Source organism: Erpetoichthys calabaricus, chromosome 10 (assembly GCF_900747795.2).
Source record: "Erpetoichthys calabaricus chromosome 10, fErpCal1.3, whole genome shotgun sequence".
Taxonomy (NCBI): Eukaryota; Metazoa; Chordata; class Cladistia; order Polypteriformes; family Polypteridae; genus Erpetoichthys; species Erpetoichthys calabaricus.
The window spans coordinates 163,946,385-163,969,813 of NC_041403.2; the positions used below are offsets into that span (position 1 = coordinate 163,946,385).

Here is a 23,429-nt window from a genome sequence, read left to right on the forward strand (position 1 = left end):
TCTCCAGGTCACCTGTTGTCACATTCATTTGCACCAAAGCAGGTGACGTTGATTGACATTCGCTTGTGCTTCTTAATTGGACTGACTGATATCCCTGAAGTTTTTCTCTCTTGGTGTTAAGACTCTGATGATTAAGTGTCCCCTTTATTTTTAAGCAGGGTATAAACTGGGCACTTTACCTTTATAAATCTCAATAATCTTGTTAATGTGTCCCCTGTGAAGCTTAGACACACAATTGATGTTCTGAGGTTTGGGGTATCCCATGAAGCATCAAGTGACGTGAGACACACAATTAACCATCCCAGGCACCATCGTTTGTTTTGTGTGTGTCCTCATTTCCCAGTCCATGATTAGCAATGTGTCAGGTTCAAGAGGAGTACGGCAACTGCGGGCAACCCAGACATCGCTGGACTGTGTGAAGGGGAACCTAAGGAAGAAAGGAGTGGCAATTGAGGACGAGTGCAACAGACAGGAATGGAGGAGACTAAAAATCTGAGTTTATAGACAAAAATGTAGTCGTGTGGATGTTACCTTTGGGAGAACATAACACCAAAGGGTGGACTGTCAGAACTCCATGTAGAAATGAGGTGTATAAACAGGGTGAATCCAGCCAAGTAATCCATAGCACGTTATGAAGGGCTAGCAGACAGTGACGACGTATTATGTTTATGTGTCCATTCTAAATGATTTAATACTGGTGTACTGATTCGCGGGTGAGAGAGAGAATCAAAAGAAAATGAAAACGATTTAAATAATCATAAGTCAAAGAACGGGCTAAAGATGAAAACCCGAGAGTCAAGGAGATGTTTCATCAAAGCCAAAACGCAATCAGAAAATTCAAAATCAAAGATGACAGCAGGGATTGGAAAATCCAGAAGGACTAAACAATTATCTTTAACTCTTTGAGGGCTGAATATTTTGTTTCGAATAACTCAGTGTTCCTAAAATCAAACAAAGCTATGGTTTCACCCAGAAATCAACGTAAAATGTCTGTTGCCGCCTGCTGTGGCCACCAGTTCATCAGGGATGTGCGATTGGCTGGCTACCAGGCTGTCTTGACATGGCAGGGGGAGGTCACAGTGCATCGCAATCTGGTTTGTACCTCTTGTCATTGTTACTGTAGGTACGTTAGCTACATGAACCTGTTCAGCAACGCGATCAGCTGGGGACCAATCAGCTGATGCTGACATCTCACATTTGTTTTCGATCACAAAATTGCAGTCCGACAATTCAGAGTCTAATTCGGCGATAATATGCAAAACATCGTCCACGAAGTATTTCGCTTTATGCATCCACTTCGATCTCTTGGCAGATATCGATGCCATTTTCGCTGGTGTTTGCTCCTCTCAGGGATTCTCGGTCAAAACCAATGAAGTTAACTTTCCTTCTAGCAAAGATAGTCTTAAAAATTCATCTTATTTTTTCGACAAAACTCGACATCCGCCCTGAAAGAGTTAAATGCGGCGAAACAAAGTTTATCCTTAGAGCTCAGATACCCCAAAAACTCCTGGGGTGACCTTTGTATTGTCACAAAATTGATTTGTCACAAACGAGTGTTCACAGGGTAATTCTGGGTAAGACCTCCATGGAGAAACAGAAACCTAACATAGTGGCGCCCAACCACTAAACAAAAGTGTGTTGTGACAAAACAGGATTAAATAATCAACTTTCACGGGACTGGTTCTAGACAAAATGAAACCCATCCATCCATCCATTATCCAACCCACTATATCCTAACTACAGGGTCACGGGGGTCTGCTGGAGCCAATTCCAGCCAACACAGGGTGCAAGGCAGGAAACAAACCCTGGGCAGGGCACCAGCCCCAAAATGAAACCCCAAGTTCAAATTTCTTCTGTCTCGAAAACCTTATAACCTGATACACAGATTGGTATGAACCACACAGTTGGAGACTATAACAACTGGCACATTTTCTGCAATAGTGGATAATTTTTAAAGCATTTGTACATTTTTGTGTCCTCACATAGCTGATGCTAAGCTGAAAGTTGACTTACATCAAGTGTAAGAGTTACTCAATAGTCCCTCCATTTCTTTATCCCACTTCTCCCACCACATTATCTGTGCGAGTCAAAGCTATTAAGCCAGCATTAAGAAGAAGTCAGGATACAACATTTGCTTAAATCAACCATTATAAGCAAGCCATGTGTTCCTGACTGGCTCTGCCTTCTTTATTCATATTCTTTTCATTTGGTCATGTTTAACAACCTGTGGATAGAAGGCCCCAATTCCTCCTACAACCGAAACACGCCAATAATTTGGAAGTCCAAAGCAAAGAAATGAAAAGTCATAGGTTCCCGAATTTCTTGAGCATGGCGCAGTTTTCATAGCAACTCAAACTTCAGGTAGTAAAAATCAAATCACAACGAATCGTTATCCTGGCTTTCTGAAACTCCTTGCATCACAGCCAGTGGCTTCGAGCGGCGTAATAAAAGTGCGACAAGAAGCTGCAAAGAAACGATCGGATTAACCATCAACTCGTTTTTATTATTGATAGCATTTGCGCTCCATTGCACAATATTGAGGACCCTCGGTTCTGATTGGCTGCAGGGCGCAGTTAGGACTCGGCGGGGGCGTGGCTCGCAAACCCTGCCGGGCTCCCCCACTTCTGCACGCGCACAGCATACACAAGGGCTACCCAAGGCGGCTGGATCCAGCAGCGGTCGACGGAAGGGTGACATGGACCGAGTCGGCTGATGAATCGATCATTCGCTCCCCAGTGTCGTGATGTGCTTGTTTTGTTCAATCCGTGTTCTCCTCGAAGGGCATTTTAAAGGAGAGCGCTTTTAGATTTTTGTTTTCTGCTCACCTTTGTTGGCAAGACTGGGGATTGTAAATAAATCGTGTTTTGCAAGGCCCGTTCCGATCGGTACCGTCATCACAAAGAAGGAAAAAAATAAACGCATTATTGTGGAAGGACAAAAAATGCATTTACGGCACTGCAGTGTGCGTGAAACATGTTGTTTTCATCGCCAGCAACCAAATTGCATTCTTTGCTAGGAGCCACCATCGCGTTCTGGAATGTTTGGTGACCTGCGGAGCCGAGGCGAATGAGCCACTGTTTGAATGCATAGCAATCTGAAGCCGGAGTCGGGACACAGCTGTTGCACGGCTGCAGCTGGACCTACAGCGTGCTGAACGATTCGCCTCGCCTTTGTGTGAAACTGAGCACGTTATTGGAGACTTGCTTACGCGTTTTCATTCGCTCCCCCTATTTTCGGGGGGTTTAGATGTTTTTGCTTCTAAAGGGGGTGGTGCGGATAATTAAGATAACTTGAGTTTCGATATTAATACTCAGAAATCGTACCCTGAGGCAGACTCTGGGGAAAAAAAAGTGCAGCTAATGTCTAAAAGGAGGTGCTGTTTCGGGGATTGCGAAAACACAAAGGGAAGTTCCTACATTAACTGGAGATTAGTGTGATGAAGATTTCCCTCGTGATCGATTGCATTTTTTTACAAGGATACTGGAAAAGCCCCTCATCCTTAGGTCACCATTGTCAGATCAGGGATATGAGACCATCCCCCTGAGGTTACCAATGGAAAGCACGTCTCTTCGGTGGCGCCCATGAGAAGCAAAAGAAAGAAAAATAAACCGTAAAAGCAACAGTTCCAAAATAAAAAACGGAGGTGTTGGATCCCGTGTGAAAAGATTAAAGGGGATGACTCGGGAACAATCCGATTAATGCGAGTCACAGCAGCAGACTGCAAAGAGAGTCTGAGAGGGGAACGGTCGACTCCGAGCGGCGCGAGCACGATGAAGGGAGGCTGATTTGTTTTCCTTTCATTTTTTTCTTGCCTTGTTTTCCTTTATTTCCCCCCACCCAAGTCGGATCTGTCCATTGAAAAATGCTCATGGCATCGGCCGTAGTTGTGTGGGAATGGCTGAACGAGCACGGCCGGTGGAGACCTTACAGCCCGGCGGTGTCTCACCACATTGAAGCCGTGATCCGGGCGAATCCCCGTGGAGGCAGCGTCGTTCTGGGCCAAGTGGACAGTAAATTATCTCCCTACATCATCGACCTGCAGTCTATGCACCAGTTCCGCCAAGATACAGGTAAGGGGCATTCTTTAAGTCTCCTTTTTCCCCCCTAAACCTGCGGACGGACGAATTCCAATTGATCTGAGCCACGTTTTTATTTTACGGGGTTTAACCTTTCACGGTAAAAAAAAAAAAAAGAGAGAGAAGGTTTTGATTTTTCGTCGTGCCTCTTTGAAGCGCCTCCCAAGGCGCGATGAAGAAGACGGGTGACTGATGAAATATTTTATGCGACAAGGATAATGGAACGAGCGTCTGGAAAGAAAGGCCCGAGTGGGGAGCGACTACACCTGCGGTCTCGTTTGTCAAGTTGCCTCCTGATCGCGATTTCCTCGTATGGGCAAAATATTTGGAGAGACATTATTATTATTAATTATTATTATTAATTATTATTATCGCGAGAGGAACTGAAGTCTTTAGCTTGGGTTGTTTTCAATCGAATGATTATGAAAAGTGACAGGGGCATAAACACACTTTACAAATAGTGCTGTAGTCTCCTTTAATATTTTCCCATTTTCGGTGTATCTGCAAATTTTTGGAGATTTTATTATAATCATCACCATCAAGGTTTTAGCTCAGGTTGTTTTTAAATTGTACGATTAAAGAAAGTGATTAGTGCGTAAACATACATTATTAATGTTGTTGTAGTATTTCCCTCATTTTGGTAAAATTATTGGAGACGTTGTTGCTATTATCATCATCGTAACCAGGCAATTTAGTTTTTAGTTTGTGTTATTTTTAATTTGTACGATTATGAAAAGTAGATTAGTGCATCAACATACTTTATTAATGTTGTTGCAGTTTTCTTTACAATGTTCCCATTTTTCTCATATCTACAACATTTTGGAGACATTATTGCCTCATCAGGAACTGAAGTTTTTGTGCTGCGATTATTTTAATTATATGCTCATGAAAAGTGATGAGGTATAAACATACTTTATTAATATTAATATTGATGTCGTTCCCTTTCATATTTTCACATTTTGCTTGTATCTGCACATTTTTGGAGATATTATTATCAGAACTCAAATCTTTAGCTTTTTAATTGTATGATTATGAAAGTGATAAGAGGCATTAACGTACTTTTTTAATATGGTTGTAGTTTCCTTCGATATTTTCCTTCTATTAAAATCTTCTTGCAGTATGCATACATCTTTGCTTTCCCTGCATTACAATTCTTTTAAGTTGGATCAGCTGTCTGGGTGTTATGATCCCCCAGTTTTCTAACTGGACCCCCCAAAATATATGCAGGTTGTGTTAGTTGAGAACTCGAATGTGACAGCCCTTAAGTCTGGGTTGGGCTGGTGGTCTCGCCATTCCTGGTTCCTGGTTTGCCCTTTGGCTGCTAAACAAACCCCTTCAGGCCCAAATGTTGGATTGAGAAAATGAAAGGGTGAATAATTCTTATTTTATGAATTAAACCAGCCCACCACACTCTTAAAATGCCAGAATGGTTCATCAGAGTGAAAAAAATGGAAAAATACAGATAATTCTTCATTCTCAGGTTGCACGTTTTTGCGTTTGAACCCAAGAGTTTAGTTTTTGAATGATTGGACCAGAGAACCTTTTTGTTCTCCGGGCCCTTTAACTCGAGGGTGGCTCCTGTCTAGCACCGCAGCATGAACTCCATGATTGATGGAGTGCTCCAGAGATGGGTGTCCTTCTGACAGGTTCTCCCTTCTCAGTTAAGGACTCTTAAAACTCTGTTAGACTGACCAGTGGGTTCTTGGTCACCTAATGCATACATCTGTTATATGCCATTTGGTAAGGGATTCGTTAAAGCAGTATTATTGGTTGTGATGCGCCGTGTGTTGGAATGCAAAATGCAATGTATATGTCTCTGTTATGTGTCATTTGGTATGGGATTCATAAAAGCAGTGTTAATGTCTGTGATGCACCATCTGTTGGAATGAGAAATGCAATGCATTGTATTACCTAAAGTGTTTGTGATGCACCATCTGTTGGAATGACAAATGCAATGCATTTTATTGCTAAAAATGTTTGTGATGCACCATGGAGTTGGAATGAGAGAGACATGGAAACCGGACTGACATGCAGACAGACACATAGATACTTATTGTTTCAGTAAGGTGGCTGGGCGGATGGCCTGCTAAATTAAAAGTACTGGAGGTTACAAATGTTTTCCATTTTCCATTTATTGAGGCCACTGGAAGCAATCGAAGCTTTAGAAATGATGTTATGCCCTTACTCAGATCTGTGCCTCCCCACAATTTGATTACAGTGGTCTACTGAGAGATAATTTGGACTTCAAGGCATGCAGTGTGAATTGTTGGACCCCCTATGCAGAGTTACATGTGTGCCAATCTCAACCTGAATGTCTGATCAGTTCAGTTTGCCACAGGTGGACACCAATAAAGTTCTTGACACATCAAGCAAACAGGAAGCCCCCCAAGTACAATCTGGAGTGCTGGGTTGGAATACGTCTGTCTAAGAATGTGAGATGTCAGTTTTTGATCTTTAATAAATTTGGTATCATTGTCACTTTGTCATCATGGGTTATTGAGTGCAGACTGATGGGCAAAAATGTCAACTTTATCCATTTAAAATGAAATCTACAAAAACAATAATAGTGTGCAGGGAGTAAAGGGGTCCGAACACTTTCTAAATCCACTGTAGGTCTTCTATTACTTTTATTACAAGAGGGGAGTTAAAGTGGAGGGGATAAACCTTTTGCTGTTAGCAGTTGTGGTAGCACTAGTAGTACACGAGACCGGAAAATATTTTTCTTCTGTTATCTTTGCTGTAAGAGAGAAATTAAATTATTTGGGCATAGGTAGTTTATTATCATTGTTATTTTTTCACCTTTCCAGTTTGTGCTGGTTGTTTTTTACTGGGAACACACTGGTTTCCCTTGATTTTATTGTCCAATGGTCAGAACTTTGCAAAGTATGTGGACAGTTCTGAGGAACGCAACCTTCTGCACCCGTGTGACACTTGCTGTAGCCGTCAGATCTTTGAGATTAATTGTTACTACGGGTAGAGTTTGGGCTCTCATTGCTGACGCAATAATTTGTTTTTTAAAATGATGTAAAAATGCTCCATCATTTTACTTTCTTGTAAATGAAATATAGGGAAAGTATTGTAATCCTCCAAGAATTCGATGTCGAGATTTTGATCAAGGGCGGCACGGTGGCGCAGTGGGTAGCGCTGTTGCCTTGCAGTTGGGAGACCTGGGTTCGCTTCCCGGGCCCTCCCTGCGTGGAGTTTGCATGTTCTCCCCGTGTCTGCGTGGGTTTCCTCCGGGTGCTCCGGTTTCCTCCCACAGTCCAAAGACATGCAGGTTAAGTGGATTGGCGATTCTAAATTGGCCCTAGTGTGTGCTTGGTGTGTGGGTGTGTTTGTGTGTGTCCTGCAGTGGGTTGGCACCCTGCCCAGGATTGGTTCCCTGCCTTGTGCCCTGTGTTGGCTGGGATTGGCTCCAGCAGACCCCCGTGACCCTGTGTTCGGATTCAGCGGGTTGGACAATGGATGGATGGATGGATTTTGATCAATCTCGACGTTTTAGACATCCCTGACTTTCTCGTTGGGAAAGTATTGGAATCGTCCAAAATTTCCATTTCGAGATTTTGATGAATCTTGACGTTTTAGACGACCTTGAGTCCAAAAATACAATTTTTGGAATTCTGTCTGTCTGTATGTGTGTGTGTGTGTGTGTGTACATGATAACTTGAGTACACTTTCACTTCGGTCAACCAAATTTTGCATACAAGTATTGGGTACAAAACATAGATTTCTATCAACTTTTGGGCTATTTCCGCTAACCAAAAGTGCTACTTTACCTTTTATTTATGCAGCTGCAGGGTCCAATTTATTCAACTTTACTTTTATAATAATTGTTCAATATATTATTGATTTGATTTGTTGTTGATGATGGCTGTTTTATTTAAATAATATGAAAATATAATCCTTGTCTTGCGGTTTACTCCTCAAATATCCATCCCCATATCTGAGTATACGAGAAAGTCGAGGACCACTCCCAATTTTTTTTTTTTTTTTTTTTTTCTTTGAAGTTCCCCACCTTGGCGTCCTCCATCGTTGTGTTCCTTTCCTCTCCTTCCTTTTCCCCCTTTATACTTAATTCTGTTTAACTAGCCAGTGTGTGCACTTAGTCAATCTCAACAATGAACCTCATCAGCCGCACTTTTCCTCAAGTCATTGGTGTGGTTTTCTGTATATAACAAGTGAGATCCTTGCTTTACAAAGCTTGCATGGTATGGAGGCACAGTTGCATCTGAAAATATGCAAATACAATTCCGTGTAAATGTAAAAATGATGGATGTTGTTGTGTTCCGCGTGGGTTGGTCTGTTAGTCTGATTATCGCAGAGAACAAAGCCTAGACCTACTGTAGCACAAAAACAGGTGGTATGCAGTTACGTTCATTTTGAGAAGGAAGGAAGGAAAGAAGGGAAAAAAAAGTAGGAGAGAGAAAGAAATAAAGACAAAGATTTTGATTTTTAAATATACACTTTATTACACAGTAACAATTATTACAAAAAAGCAAACAAGTCTTTAGAGTCATGAACCCTCAAAAAGACATGTAAAAAACACAATTCTCAAAAGTTAGTATTGGAATTACAAGCAAAAAAACAAAATAGTCCCTCGTTCCTAGTTGTAAAGACTGCTTCATTTATACACCACTGGCTAAGGAAAGTCTGCAGGCTAAAATTCATCTTATAAAAGTTATAGTCTAGAAGCACTCTTGCTTTTACTAAGGCGGTAAACGTTTTACTTGGCTCAATCTCTTTTTGATTATCGGTTGACTTATAAATAGCCCTTTTCGTCTGTCCCAACAAAAAAAAAATGGCAATCCTGCTATTACTCTTAGTTTCCTTCGAATCAGGCGCTACACAAATAAATACAAACTCATTAAAATACAAATCCAAAGCATTCAAAATAGAATTAAGAACAGTTAAAAGTGGCAAAGCCCGTCTCTCTCTTTCAGAAGAGGAAGGAGACGCATCACAAACCCCAGGATCAGTGAGGCACACAAGTGAGTTTACGGCAATGATCCTGTACAGGATCCTCCATTGCAGATCACCGGTCCTCTTATTCAATGGTGGCCTGTACAGATCGCCCCAATGGACTGGACTCTAAATCTGTAGCCCCCCAATCCCTCCAAGTCTGTCCCTCTAGGGTATGTCCAGAGTCTTCTTGAGTTGACTTTGATGTCTCACCTGGAAAGAAAGAAAGAAAGAAAGAAAGAAAGAAAGAAAGAAAGAAAGAAAGAAAGAAAGAAAGAAAGAAAGAAAGAAAGAGAAAGAAAGAAAGAGAACTTGTGAAAATGTTACTCTTTAATAAAACAGTCTATTCCCAAGTGTTAACCGTGCACACCAGTTTGCCATCTGCTGGAGTGTTTTTCGAGTGCGTGCCTGATAAGTTCCAGAGGAATCCCTTTTCTTTGTCTCTTTTGTTTCCTTCGTGTGGTGAGGTGCCATAATACTTGAGCTGGGTTTGTCCAGAATGTCACAAACTACCAGCTCTAGCAGGATCCATTTACAAATGTCAACTTTATGTTCACGCTTGCTGTGTTTTAATTGTGGGCTTTGTGAGATGTCCGCTCTCCATTTCACAATCATAATGGTAACGGACTTTAATCGTTATGATTGTTATGTGATCTGACTAGAATTTGTTCAGTTTTCCTTTGTGTTTATTCTATTTTTATTTTTTTTTTTTGTTTGTTAATATTAATCTTGTCATTTAGCTGTAAATTTCTTATGGTGCTTGCGATGACATGGATCGTGAAAGGTGCTATATGAAAGAAACGATACTAAAGCAGGTTACTGTTCATGGAAGGCAAAAAGGAACCAAGGAAGCGTGGAAGGAAAGAAATCCAATCAACGCCAAATTGATTACTTAGTGGAAATAAAATAGACTTAATGCTAACAAAGGGACAGATGACAATGAGCGTTAAAGGGAGCGGCCACCTCAGTGTCAGACGTGTTTATGTGCTAATTGGTGATCAAAAGCTTCAATCTGTGCTGAGGTCCTGAGGACCACCTTAAGTCATCCTGAACTGGATGCCTAACTTCATTGTTTTCTCCCAGATTTTTACATTAATCCGGAAATTCCAAAATGGGTTTGCTAATTTTCATAGGGATGCAGCAAGCACTGCCCTGTTAAAAATAACAAATCTTTAATGGCACTGCATTGGGTTTGTAAGGTTCCTCTTTGAACCGTTTGCATCCTGTGAAGGGCTCTTTACTTATTAAATTGGTTCTTGGGTCCCGTGTCTCTTTGGAGAGTCCTTGGGTACTGCTAGTGTGACTTTGTGTGGCTCACGGAGTCCCGAATGAGGCACATTACCTACATTGTGAGGATAGTGTTAGTTACAGCGCTACTACCATGTGGTGCGATTCCCCAAGCGTGGTCCGACTAATTGCTGAGGACCTGAGTGGCCGGACCAGGCCAAGGGAAACACCCACCTGGCTGCGGCAGATAGACAGTGGGACTGGACTGTGTGGCTGCGTTTTTGCCAGCCAGGATCCCAAGCTGTTTTGTCACGCTGTACTGGTGCATGCTCCCCAACCTGACCTGACCTTTGGGCTTTGAAAAGCCTCCTAAGATGTCAAAATCCAAAATTTTTCATTTCGCAGCTATGAGTAAGAACCAAGTCCAGAGGAATGTTGGGGTGCCAGTCTGGTCGGCCCGTTTACACTCTTCAAAATCAAGGTGTCAGAGTGGCTGTTCAGAGCGATGCCTTCGGGAAACCATTTTTGGTTTCCCAAAAGACCCATCTGCATGAAGGTATCGGAAAGAACTTTTATTTATTTAGATCTGTAACACAGCAAATCAGCATGAATGGATGGTAGCAGAATTGTGGAATACCAATGGCTGCCAATTTCAAAAGGTCTCTCGCTGCATACAGTAACACAGGCTAAGACCAGGGCTTCTTAATCTGTTAGGGTAGCCTATCATACATGAAATATTTGAGTTTTCTTTTTCTTCTCCATATTGGGAACTTTTTCAAAGCCCAAATAACCAATTTCATATGCAAAGAACCTTTCTGAGGATGAAGCGGGGCTCAGTCAAGCAATGGAACCACACAACCCAGTGCAGCACCATAAACTGGCATTAAAGAACTGGGAGTGCAATTGAAACATAAAGGAAAGTAAAACAAGCGCACGATGGCACAGAAAACAACTGCGCCAACAACTGTAACCGATTAGCTCGGATGTGTCGGTCTTTTCTGGAAGTGAGACGCCTCCTTCTGGAAATGTCTAGACTTGATAGGGTTCGCTCCGGAAGGGGCAAGGGTCAGGGGTCAGCAGGTCTTACTAGGCTGTGAAGGGAAGAGGGACACAATAACATAAGTGACAGCTCCCCCTTGTGTCCCGGAGTGGCATTGCACACCTCTGATGCATCGAAAAGGCGATTCTCTAATGCGCCTGTGTGACGCAGGGTACGAAAAATCAAGAAAAACCAGAAGTGGGCCCGGTGTTAGTGTGTGCAGCGAGAGTTCATTTCAAATTAGGGACCCATTACGTGTTCACAATCCTTTGAAAAGTAATATCAAGTGTGAAAGACCAGCCTCGGCACAGACAGACACGGACTCCAAATCTCCAAAACGTGCACCCTTTATTGTGCAACATACAACACCAACGCAGTGCGCAAATCACCACACTAAACTCGGTCTTTTCACTCTCTTTAGCCGCCTCCACTCCTCTCTCGCAAGCTCCGTCCTCTTCCACCCAACTCCGGCTTCCAAGTGGAGTGAGGAGGCCTCATTTATACGTCACCCGGATGTGCTCCAGGTGCTTCCTGATCTTCTTCCGGCAGCACTTCCTAGTGTGGTGGAAATGCTGCTGTCCAGGGCTCCATAATAGTCCGGGCGCCCCCCGGCCGGTCCCAAGAGGACTGAGCTTCCAAGCTTTGCTCCCGTGGTCCCCACACAGACCAGAGCGGCTGCCCTGTCATGGCCCGGGGAAGGTATTGCTCCTGTCCTGGTCCCTCCAGGCATCCCGGCTGGGCAGGACACCCAGCCGTCTGCCACACAAGAAAAAAGCAGTCCCAAATAAAGGTTAACCCCTTGTGTTGATGTTCGGAGAAGGAGGACGTCTCGCAGTCCACCAAGATAAAGAAACTCCCCCCAAATCTAGGAGCCAACAGGACTGACGATCCTCAAATCTCGAGTGTACCTCTTGATACCAGCCGGTTAGTTCCATTAGAAGGTCAATGTCTTCCCTCCTCTAGTCGAAGAAGTCAAACTCCATTTCTGTCTTTCTACGCATTTTGGAAATGGCCCGGTTGCTTTATCAAGGACTGTTCTCACGTGGGCAAAGATGCGCTGTGGCTTAAAAACACATCAGGGAACGTTACCAAAATGTAATCGATACACTGTAGGGTTGAAAGTAGTCCTACACTTCTCTGTTACTGTTCTTCTGAGCGAGTGTAGATTTTATGTTCCTGACAGCTGTACTGCACTTTATGTTACTTTTGCCACGCTGATTGATCAAACTTGCTCTAGACTGGCGAGGAGACACTTCCACCCCCAAATCAGCGTGGTGTCTTGGTAACCCCCCATGAGTGGAAATCTGATATTTGAACAGCTGCCGTCCAGACCGCCCGCCCCCCCCGCAGACCCTTACGTGTATCTTACAGTCCACTTTCCAGGCCTCTTCCTACACTTGGACTGCTTGTCCAGCTGGCTATTCCGACACATACAGCTGGATTACAAAGATGGCTTTTTTTTGTCTAAGCAGAGGCGGCCGTGCACCTGATCATAATGGACTCTTGTTGGTTTGCCGCTGTCTGAGACAACGAGACTGATGATAATTAGAGTTTGCAAAAGATTTGTGTGCATTGTGGGCGAGGTCGGTGTTTGTCCAAGTCTCTCCTCTGCCTGTTTGTGTTTGTGTAGGTGGAGGCGCACAGCTTGAGGTCCCCGTCAGACTTGATTCTCCAGCTTGTTGTCAGGTCCCCTCCCCCTCTTATTCACATATGGGGTGGGGGGGGGGACTTGATGGCCCCTATTAATACAACTTAACAAACACACACACACTTTTTCCATATCAGGATTTCTCATCCAGCTCTTAGATGGTGTTGTACTTTACAAACTTTACAAACTTTCACCTCTACCAGGATGAAAAGCAATAAAAAGAGTACAGCGGTCATAAACCAATTATTTCTATAAAAATCAAAATATTTGAAGGCTGTCCGGTTTTGTCTTTTCCTATAGGGCAGTGGTTCTCAAACTGTGGGGTGGGCCCTCATAGGGGGGCGCGAAGTTACAAAAGGGGGGCACGAAGATGTGGAAAAAAAAGAAATCAAGAATCGAAAATATGAAAAATACATCTATTGAAACCAAAACAAATGAACTTCAACTACTTTCTGATACTAGAAAAATAAATATAGAGTTAGATAAATGTCGATTAAAGTTAAGTAGGTATAATAAAATATGCATCTATGATATATCATTAATTAAAAAAGAACAAATTGGTATTAGTGGGCTCCTTTCAAAAAAACATTAGGGGGGCGCGATTAAAACTGTTATGAAAACTCGGGTCGCAAAAACTTAAAGGTTGAGAAACGCTGATATAGGGAAATTTCACTTCTCACAGGGAGGTCAGTGGAATGGTGAGGATGCAAGGAGTAGAGTTGGCGAAGGTGGAGGAGTTCAAATACTTGGGATCAACAGTACAGAGTAATGGGGATTGTGGAAGAGAAGTGAAGATGAGAGTGCAGGCAGGGTGGAGTGGGTGGAGAAGAGTGTCAGGAGTGATTTGTGACAGACGGGTATCCGCAAGAGTGAAAAGGGAAGGTCTACAGGACGGTAGTGAGACCTGCTATGTTATATTGGCTAAAGACGGTGGCACAGGAGACAGAGCTGGAGGTGGCAGAGATGCTAAGATTTACGTTGGGTGTGACGAGGATGGACAGGATTAGAAAGGAGGACATTAGAGGGTCAGCTTAGGTAGGACTGTTTGGAGATAAAGTCAGAGAGGCGAGATTGTGTTGGTTTGGACATGTGCAGAAGAGAGATGAGGGGTATAATCTATCTCTATCTATCTATCTATCTATCTATCTATCTATCTATCTGTCTGTCTGTCTGTCTGTCTGTCTGTCTGTCTGTCTGTCTGTCTGTCTGTCTGTCTATTGGGAGAAGGATGCTAAGGATAGAGCTGTCAGGCAAGAGGAAGGCCTAAGGGGAGGTTTATGGATGTGGTGAGAGAGGACATGCAGGTGATGGGTGTAACAGAACAAGATGACAAGAACAGGAAGATATGGAAGAAGATGAACTGCTGTGGTGACCCCTAACAGGAGCAGCTGAAAGAAGAAGACGACGACGACTGGTTGATTTTTGATGGCTCACAAAACTTCATGGAGATCCTCATTTATGTTTCACTAGCTGAAATACCCAGCATTGCCTGTGAGGGAAATTGTTAATTGTTTGAGAAAAATATAATTAAAAAAAAAAAAACACAACTTTAAAAATATAAATAAATTAACAAACAATGAAGACTCCCTAATGTGCTTGTATTGCGGTCTTGTATGTATGTTATCATCCACCTGATGTTCAGAACCGGCCAACCAAATTTTGCATTCCAGTATTGGATACAAAACGTAGATTTCTATCAACTTTTGGGCAATTTCCGCTTACTTTTATAATAATTCTTCAATATATTGTTAATTTGATTTGATTTGTTGTTGATGGTTCTTTAATGCAGGGGTCGCCAACTCCGGTCCTGGAGGACCACCGTGGCTGCAGGTTTTCATTCTAACCCTTTTTTTTTAATGAGTGTCCTGCTTGTGCTGCTAATTAACATCTTGTGAATTCATTTTAATTGAATTGCTTTTTTAAGATTTGTTCCCCTGAATTTCTTCATCGTTCCTCTGAATTGCTTCATTTCTTTCCTTAAATGGCACACAAACAGAAATGAAATGTGACATGAGGGAGCCAACAGAAGTCCAACTAAGTCAGGGCCTCAAACTCCAACCAATTTTACTCCAACTAGCTGCTTAATGAGGTGCCGATTCTTGTTAATTAATCCCCCATGGCTTGTCGCTGCTCTCATTGTGCAATAGCAGACATTTCTGAAATTGCCGATTCTCTCTTTTCTAAGAGCTCTGATAAAATCTTTGGGGGACCTGAGCAGATCGACATTCCTAAGACGTTTTCATTTCATTTTTCAGATATTCATTTTTTATTATTTTCAGATATTGTATGATGGACACCAGTTGTGTTGGTTCATTTTATATCTCATGATTGTCAGTCAGTCATTTTCCAACCCGCCATATCCCAACATAGGATCACGGGGGTCTGCTGGAGCCAATCCCAGCCAGCACAGGGCGCAAAGCAAGAACAAATCCCCGGGCAGGGTGCCAGCCCAGCACAGGGCAAACACACACACACACACCCCGGACAATTTAGGATCACCAATGCATCTAACCTGCATGTCTTTGGACTGTGGGGGGAAACCCACACAGACACAGGGAGAACATGTACACTCCATGCAGGGAGGACCTGGGAAGCGAACCTGGGTCTCCTTACTGCAAGGCAGCAGCGCTATCACTGTGCCACCATGCCCAATCATGATTGTTTGGCTGCTAATTAAGGAAAAAGAAATTAAGGGGTCTGAGTCTTCAAGAGCAAATCAATTAAAATTAGTTCAAATGAAGTTAATTAGCAGCAAAAACAGGACACTCATTAAGAAAAGGGTTAGAATGAAAACCTGTAGCTACGGTGGTCCTCCAGGAGTTGCCGACCCCTGCTTTAATGTACATAATATAAAAATAGAATCATTGTCTTGCAGTTTACTCCTCAAATATCCATCCCCCATATCTGAGTATACAAGAAAGTCGATGGTAGACCTCCAGGTAGATGACATGACTTGCTCATGGTCATATACTGGTGTCAGTAGTGGGATTTGAATCCACAGACCTCAGGGTTTTGAAGTTTTAACCGCTGTGCCACATTGCCGTCAATTTTCTTGCAGAATGAGTCTGACCTAATTGGTGAACAACGATATGAATGGGAACAACTGATAGTATGATTAAGAAGCCAAGATTACAGCTTTATAACCCTAGTAGAGCGTGTTATTACTGCCATCCATGCATCTCATTGTATATCACTGAGCACACCATGCAGATACTTTCAAATTGAAAAAGAAAAAGAATGGCAAGACCCTACTTGGAAGATCTGAGCCCATTGTGTGACTTTGCTGAGATCTCCACTAAAACTCAAGAGGAGACCCCTGTGAGAATACCGAGGTGAAACATTCAGGAGAATCATCTGAGGAGCAGGAGACCAAAGACCATGTCTCAAATCGATTTCTTTCTGATGTTCTTGTTGTCGAGGAGAAACCAAAAAAGCTATTAATGCAATTTCTTTTTTGATTTTTTTTCCATTCCTACGGGTTATCTAGAGAGCCTGTTTTGTAATTTGGGAAGCAGCGGCTAGAAGGATTATAGGTATCATGTCATGGAAGATTAAATTATTTAAAAGTGGCCAGGATGAGCGAGCGGACTGAAGGGATAGAGAGAGGCCAATTGGCAGGAAAAAAGAATCCCATGTATGATTGACACTTTGTCCCTTTGTCGATTTTTTTTAATCGTTGCAGGACTAAAGGACTAAATCGCTCAAACGAATGGCTATTCGTGACATGAACGAGGGGCTCATCATCCTCCTCCTCTTTGACAGGGTCATCAGCGCTGTGTCGCAGTCCACTCACTTCGGCTTTATTCGCCTTCCTTACTGTAAACAGTTAACGTCCTGTTTGTTTTAGAGAGAAGGCCAAAAGGCTGCTGTTTGCAGAGGGGGGCCCTCTGGGTGTCTTTGAAATTACACATCTGCTTCTCAAGTGTTTCCTATTGGCAGCCGTCCCAATGTGGACACATCCCAGCAGGAAGGCAGTAATAGAGACGCACTTAATAAATTAGCTGGTAAACTCGGGCAGAAACTCTGACAGATCCTGGATTGTGCGCCTTTTTCATTCTAACCCTTTTCTTAATTAGTGCTTCTAATTAGCGACTTTTTTCCCCTTCATTTTAATTGTCTCATTTTTTTTTTTTTAAGAAATCGGTCCTCTGAATTACTTCATTTTTTTTTTTTTTCCTTAAACGGCAACCAAATAGAAATGAGACTCGAAGCAGGCCAACAAATGACCGGCTAAGTCGGAGCCTCCAACTCCAACCAGTTTCTTAATTAGAAGCCGATGCTCGTTGTTAATTAAACCCGTAATTGAATTCCATGGCTCTCGTTGCGCAGCGGCAGACATTTCCAAGGCGGTTGATTTTGGTTTTTTTTAACAGCACCCTGAAAATGTTTTGTGGGTCAGAGGACACCGCCATCATTGAAACCGTCACCTTTCTTAATTTTCAGATATTGCATGATGGACGCCGGTTAGCTGGTCATGTGACGGCTCGTTTTGTATCTCATTATTGTTTGGCTGCTAATTAAGGGGAAAACGAAACATTTCAAGTCTCAAATGGCAAGTGGATTAAGATGTGTACCTGTACACCAGTACTGTGAATGCTGTGTGGCGTGGAGGCAGAACCTCTGTGTTTTTCCCGGTTGATCCCGGGGTTCATCACGGTTCTGGTTTTGTTCCTACTCTGTTCATTGTTTGCATGGTCTGGGTGTTGAGCAGCCCAATTTTACGGCTAAGAAGTCTACCATCAACTGCATCCTGGCACTGAGGGTTCACGTGGAGCACAAATGCGAATATCTGCAGAGTTTCTTTGCAGTCTTTGTCGATTTTCATAGAGGTCTGACTCGGTGGGACGTCCTGAGACTTCACAGGATCCCCTCAAAGTTGCTGGATATCATGGTTGGCCTGTACACTGGTACTGTGAGTGCTGTGCAGAGTGGAGGCAGAACCTCTGTGTTTTTCCCAGTTGATGCTGGGGTCCGTCAGCGGTGTGTTCTGCTCCTAATCTCTTCAATGTTTGCATGGACTGGTTGTTGGGCAAGGTCGTGGGGTCCATTTGTTGATGAAGAGAGATCTTGACTTTTCTGATGATGCTGTGGTCGTCAATGGAGGCTTTGATCGGGGGTCTTGAGAGACTAAGTGAGGCGTCTGAGTGTCTGGGCTTGTGAGGGTCCTGATAAAAACCAAAGAGCAAGGCCTTTAATGACCTCTTGGGCATGGCCATCAGCAGTGTGTCTGTCTGTGGAGAGAGTGTCGACCTTGTCATTGAGAGGTTTACTTACCTCAGCAGTGACATTCAGGTCTCTGGTGACTCTTCCTATGAAATCAGTAGATGGATTGGGAGAGCATGGGGGGGTCATGTGGTCACTGGAAAGGGGTCTGTGCAATAGTGCAAAGGTCCAAGTCTTTAGAGTCCTGGTGCTTCCTGGTTGTGAGACATGGACGCTATCCAGTGACTTGAGACGAAGACTGGATTCCTGCAGTACTGTGTCTCTTCGGAGAATCCTTGGGTACTGCTGGTTTGACTCACGGAGTCCTGAATGAGGCACATTGTGAGGGAGCATCAGTTACGGCACTACTTAATAATAATAATAATAATACATTTTATTTATATAGCGCCTTTCCCATGCTCAAGGCACTTACAGAATAAATAAAGAACGGCAGAATATACAGTATATAGCATTGTACAAACCAGATAAATAAACAAAGAAGATTAAGACAGTAAATTCTGAAAAAAAAAAAACAGACAACATAATTGATGGTCTAGCACACACATACAGGTTACATGAGCATCTTGACAGAGATGTAAACTGAGAGAAAGGTAATAAAGTCAAGTAGAGCTAAAAGCCTTCCTGAACAGATGAGTTTGGAGTTGTTTTTTAAAAGAATTCATGGAGTCAGCTGACCTGATTAATTTTGGTAGGTCATTCCAGAGTCTGGGCGCTATACAGCTGAAGGCCCTGTCACCCATGGAGTGTAGATTAGTGACGGGCACAACAAGATTACCAGAATCAGAGGACCTTAGTGGGCGGGCAGGCACATAGTGATGGAGAAGGTCACTGATGTAGTTTGGCGCGAGGTTATTTAAAGCTTTGTAGGTTATTAGTAGGATTTTATATTCGATTCTGTAGGACACAGGGAGCCAGTGAAGGCGGAGCAGGATGGGTGTGATGTGCTCGCTGCTGCTGGCTCGAGTAAGGACTCTTGCAGCTGAGTTTTGAATAAGCTGGAGCTGTGATATAAGATTAGAAGGGGCACCTGCCAGTAGGGAATTACAATAATCGATGCGGGATGTGATAAAAGCATGGACAAGTTTCTCAGCATTAGAGAAGGAGAGGAAGGAGCGAACACGGGATATGTTACGGAGGTGAAAGTAAGAAAGTTTCTTAATGTGATTTATGTGGGCGGAATAAGTGAGGGAGGAGTCAAAAATGACACCAAGATTTTTTACAGTAGAGGCAGGTCTGATGAGATCACTGCCAAGATGGACTGGGAAGGGTGATCTGGCTCATAGGACCCTCACTGCTGAGGACCCAAGTGACTGGACCAGGCCAAGGGGACGCCCACATAACACCTGGCTGCAGCAGATAGAAGGTCATTTTTGGAGGGTGAAACAGGACCGCATTTCTGCCAACCAGGATCCCAAGATGTTTCGTTGTGTGGTGAGTGTGGAGAAGTGTAGTACCGGTGCATGACCCCCAACCTGACCTGACCTGACTGGATTAAACTAAAGCAAAAAGAAGTTCATTACTGCCAGAAGGGATCCTACTCCGCTAGGCCCTTGAGCAAAGTCCTTAAACTGAAAATTACTGCGCGGCACAATGGCTGTCCCTACGCAGTGACCTCCTGGGGGAAAAAAAAGTGTTGGGAGTGGACGTCCAGGGGAAAGGGAAGCGAGGGAGGCCAAAGTGGAGATGGATGGATGGATGAAGTACAAGAAGATCTGCCGAAAAATGAGCCTGACTGGCAAGGAAGTGTTTGGAGCAGTTTGGAGAAGGTTCATCAAGCACATCGGGCCCACATAGAAGATGGAAAAGATAAAGAAGGAAGAAGAAGAAGCATATGGCACTTAGGTCTAATCTCTGCACGCCTGACATATGGTGGTCTCAAGCCAGAGAGGGCAGCACTCTTACAGGATTAAGAGCCATAGGATTGCTGATCCAGATTTACAGCACTAATCTTTAAAAGAGCATCCTTTCGCACATCTATGTCCATCTTTAATTCTTTTACATTTCTTATCTAGAGCTTGGCTGCCTGGTATCAGATCCCAACTACTTTATCACTTGGTTTTCGGATTTCTTGTATCTGCGATTTTGTAATTTTTAAGTTTTTATATCTCTTATCGTAATATTGTTAGCCTGAGAGTGCAGGCTGTTCAAGGCGCTATATATAGTTAGTGATTTTGAGTGTCTTTCCTATCCATGTGTTGTAGCCCTTCCCTCAAACTCTACGGATGACTTATTCAAGCAGAACTTTAACCGAAAGCAAAAAATATCTTATATAGTGCCTTTCACTGAGCCCACTCTCAGACGCTTTGAAAAGTAAATACTTTAAGCTCCGGCTAAAGTGTCATAAGATAAAATGTAGCAGAGGATCATTCTCTTGCTGAGCCACATAATCAATCTTTATTAACCAAGGGGACATTGGTGTGAGGCGGGAACCAACCCCGAGTGGCACAGCAGTTCATCACAAGACACGCTGAAGCACAAAACACCAATGTGGAGATGTGTCTGTGGGCAAACTGTGAGTTGGCCCTAATGGTTGGCCAATGTGGTTGAAATTTAACATCTTATTAAAGAAAGAAACATCCTCTAACAGGACAATTCAGTCATCAGGCAGGAGAAAAATCATTCAATGTATCTTTTAATTACTCCTCAGCAAAATCCCATGGAGGGAGCATTCATCAAAATCAGTCTGTTACAGCCTGATCTCTACAAAGAATAGAGATCCATTTTATAAACTACTGAATTTACATACAGTACAGTGTCATTCAATGCATACATTTTACTCTGGTTGGTTCATTGGTTTACACCCAAATGATTTATATAAAATAAAAGTCTGTTATATTATATTCTGGTTCTTCTTATACCTTTTGAGATGAGCCACCACCCTTGAAATTTCTGTGCATATCACAAGTGTCCATTGTCGTTGTTTATAGGACATCTGCTGATTTCTTTGTCATCCTTCAGTACATTTTGTATATTACATCAACCTTTCTTCTGATACATTCTTTATTTACTTGACCATCTCAGTATTTTTCTTAAATCAATTCTTATATATTTCAGTGTACATTTTGTTGTTCATTTGATCTTTATCTCGTTTCTGACATTTATTAACCCTTTATGCTATTTTCTTAAAGATGAATGCTGTGTCTGCGGTAGGCTGGTGCCGTGCCCGGGATTTGTTCCTGATTTTTGCCCTGTGTTGTCTGGGATTGGCTCCAGCAGACCCCCGTGACCCTGTGTTAGGATATAGTGGGTTGGATAATGACTGACAGATTGACTGAATGCTATGTTACCCTAAAATTATTCTTCCACACCAAATCAGATCAGCAGGCCGAAAAGTAGAACTGATTTCAGAGGAGGACACCAAATTTTGAGAAGGGAAAAGAAAAGGTCTTTTCTCGCTCCACTTTGCTGTCCTAGTATCGATGTACCGAGCCTCCTCCTGGCTAAATCTTCAATGATAAGATAATGCGAGATGACAGCTTGGGTGTTAATTACTTAGAAGTGGAGTGCCCGTTTAATCCTAATAGTTGGGTGATTAAAGGCTTTTGAGGCAAGGAGACAATTTACAAGCAAGTTTAGTATCGAGGGTGTTCCACACGGAAAAACTGTTCCTTTTAAATTTTTTTACAGCTCAGATCTTCAAAGTAGTGTCTTGATATTTTTTTTTTTGCTTTCTGACCCCACCCTGCACCCCTAACTTTATCTATGGAGGACGAGCGAAAGCTTTAGATTAGTCCAAAATTTCGATCTCCGGTTTTCTATGGATCTCAACATTTTAGGGTCCCCGATACCAAAAACATCGATATCTCGATGATGGGTGTGTGTCTGTCTGTGTGTCACAGCTTCTTGAGGATGGTCCAGGGCTAACTCAAAACTTAAGCCTGTTATCAGATAACAATGTGCCGAGTAGTTTTTGAGCCAAATCGTGCCCTAGAGGAACCCTCAATTACTGTAATTCTGCAATTAATGATGACCTCTTCTTGTCAATTGCTATTGTAATGACCTATTTTATGATCACAAAGATCAGCATCAGTGCAGTAAATTATTACTGAAATGTTAGAGAATAGTTCGGGTAACTTGGTTCCTGGGACACAAAGCCTTCTGATGCTCAAGTCCCGTTTTTTTTGGAAATTATTTCCATTGTCTTCTCAGTCATATATGGTGTGTTGGAGGAGATCGGGTTTCCCAGTCGGGAAGGAGGATGATTTTGTACCCGGGCAAGAGGCCAGAGTGAAACGTCAGATGGATTGGCCGGCGGGACAGAAAAATAACCTTGTGCCCAGCTGGTATAATATAGTGGATGGACAAGCGGAAGCTGAGAGTCAAGAGTTGTTCCATTCTCCCCATATTCCAGGTGGCAGTGGTCCTCGTATGACAATCCAGTTAGGACACACGCAGGGGTGCTTGGGAGATGAAGTTCCGAAGTGGAGCCCTGTCAGGGTCCCTAGGTGCCGATAGAGGGCGTTTTTGGGAGAGGGCCTCCCTACTCTCTTTATGGCCTTGAAGTTATTCCAGAGAGACATGGCATAGCACTGGAAGCATTCCTGGATCCGGTTTAAGAGGAAGCCTGCTGCCTCACACCAACGAGTCAAAATCGGGTGGCAGCGGGTAACACTCAATGGAGGACGGAAGGAGGAAGAATTGTTTGTGTGTTGTGCTTCTGGTAGTTGAAATGTGATTGCGGAGGAGTGCTTTGTTTATATAAATATTATTTATCATAGTGTATTGGGTATTACTGTGTCTTGGGTTTGGGGCTCAGTGCTGCCCCCTTGTGGTCACAGGTGAAATGTATGGATAGTAGTAATAAAATACTTAAAGCTGCAGTCCTTGCTTCTGAATAATACCATTAGTTGCTCTAATTTATATCGCTGTGCTGCAGTTAGGTCAGACTCATTCTGAAAGAAAAGGCAAGCAGTGTGGCATAGTGGGTAACAGTTTGGACTTCAAACCCTTAGCTTCTTTGTTAAAATCCCACTACTGACACCAGTGTGAGACCACAAGACAGTCACTTCACCTGTTTGTGCTCCAAGTAGCAAAACTTGAAATGAAACCAATCGAATCTCTGGAAGAAAAGGCGAGACAGTGTGGCATAGTGGTCAAGTCTTTGGACTTCAAACCCTTAGCTTCTGTGTTAAAATCCCACTACTGACACCAATGTGTGACCACAAAGCACTCACTTCACCTGCCTGTGCTCCAAGTAGCAAAACTTGAAATGAAGAAATGAAACCAATAGTATCTCTGGAAGAAAAAGCAGGCAGTG

General features: G+C 43.0%; 1 protein-coding gene across 1 annotated transcript in view; it reads left to right on the plus strand.

Moving 5' to 3' along the window:
- The first annotated feature begins 2,533 nt into the window (after nucleotides 1-2,533).
- The window catches only part of LOC114659737 (E3 ubiquitin-protein ligase DTX4-like), an 85,599-nt gene continuing 64,703 nt past the window's right edge, over nucleotides 2,534-23,429 (plus strand). Inside the window, exon 1 of the mRNA XM_028812371.2 lies at nucleotides 2,534-4,070. Coding sequence (XP_028668204.1) covers nucleotides 3,863-4,070 — 208 coding nt within the window. The 5' untranslated portion in view covers nucleotides 2,534-3,862. The remainder of the gene's footprint in view (nucleotides 4,071-23,429) is intronic.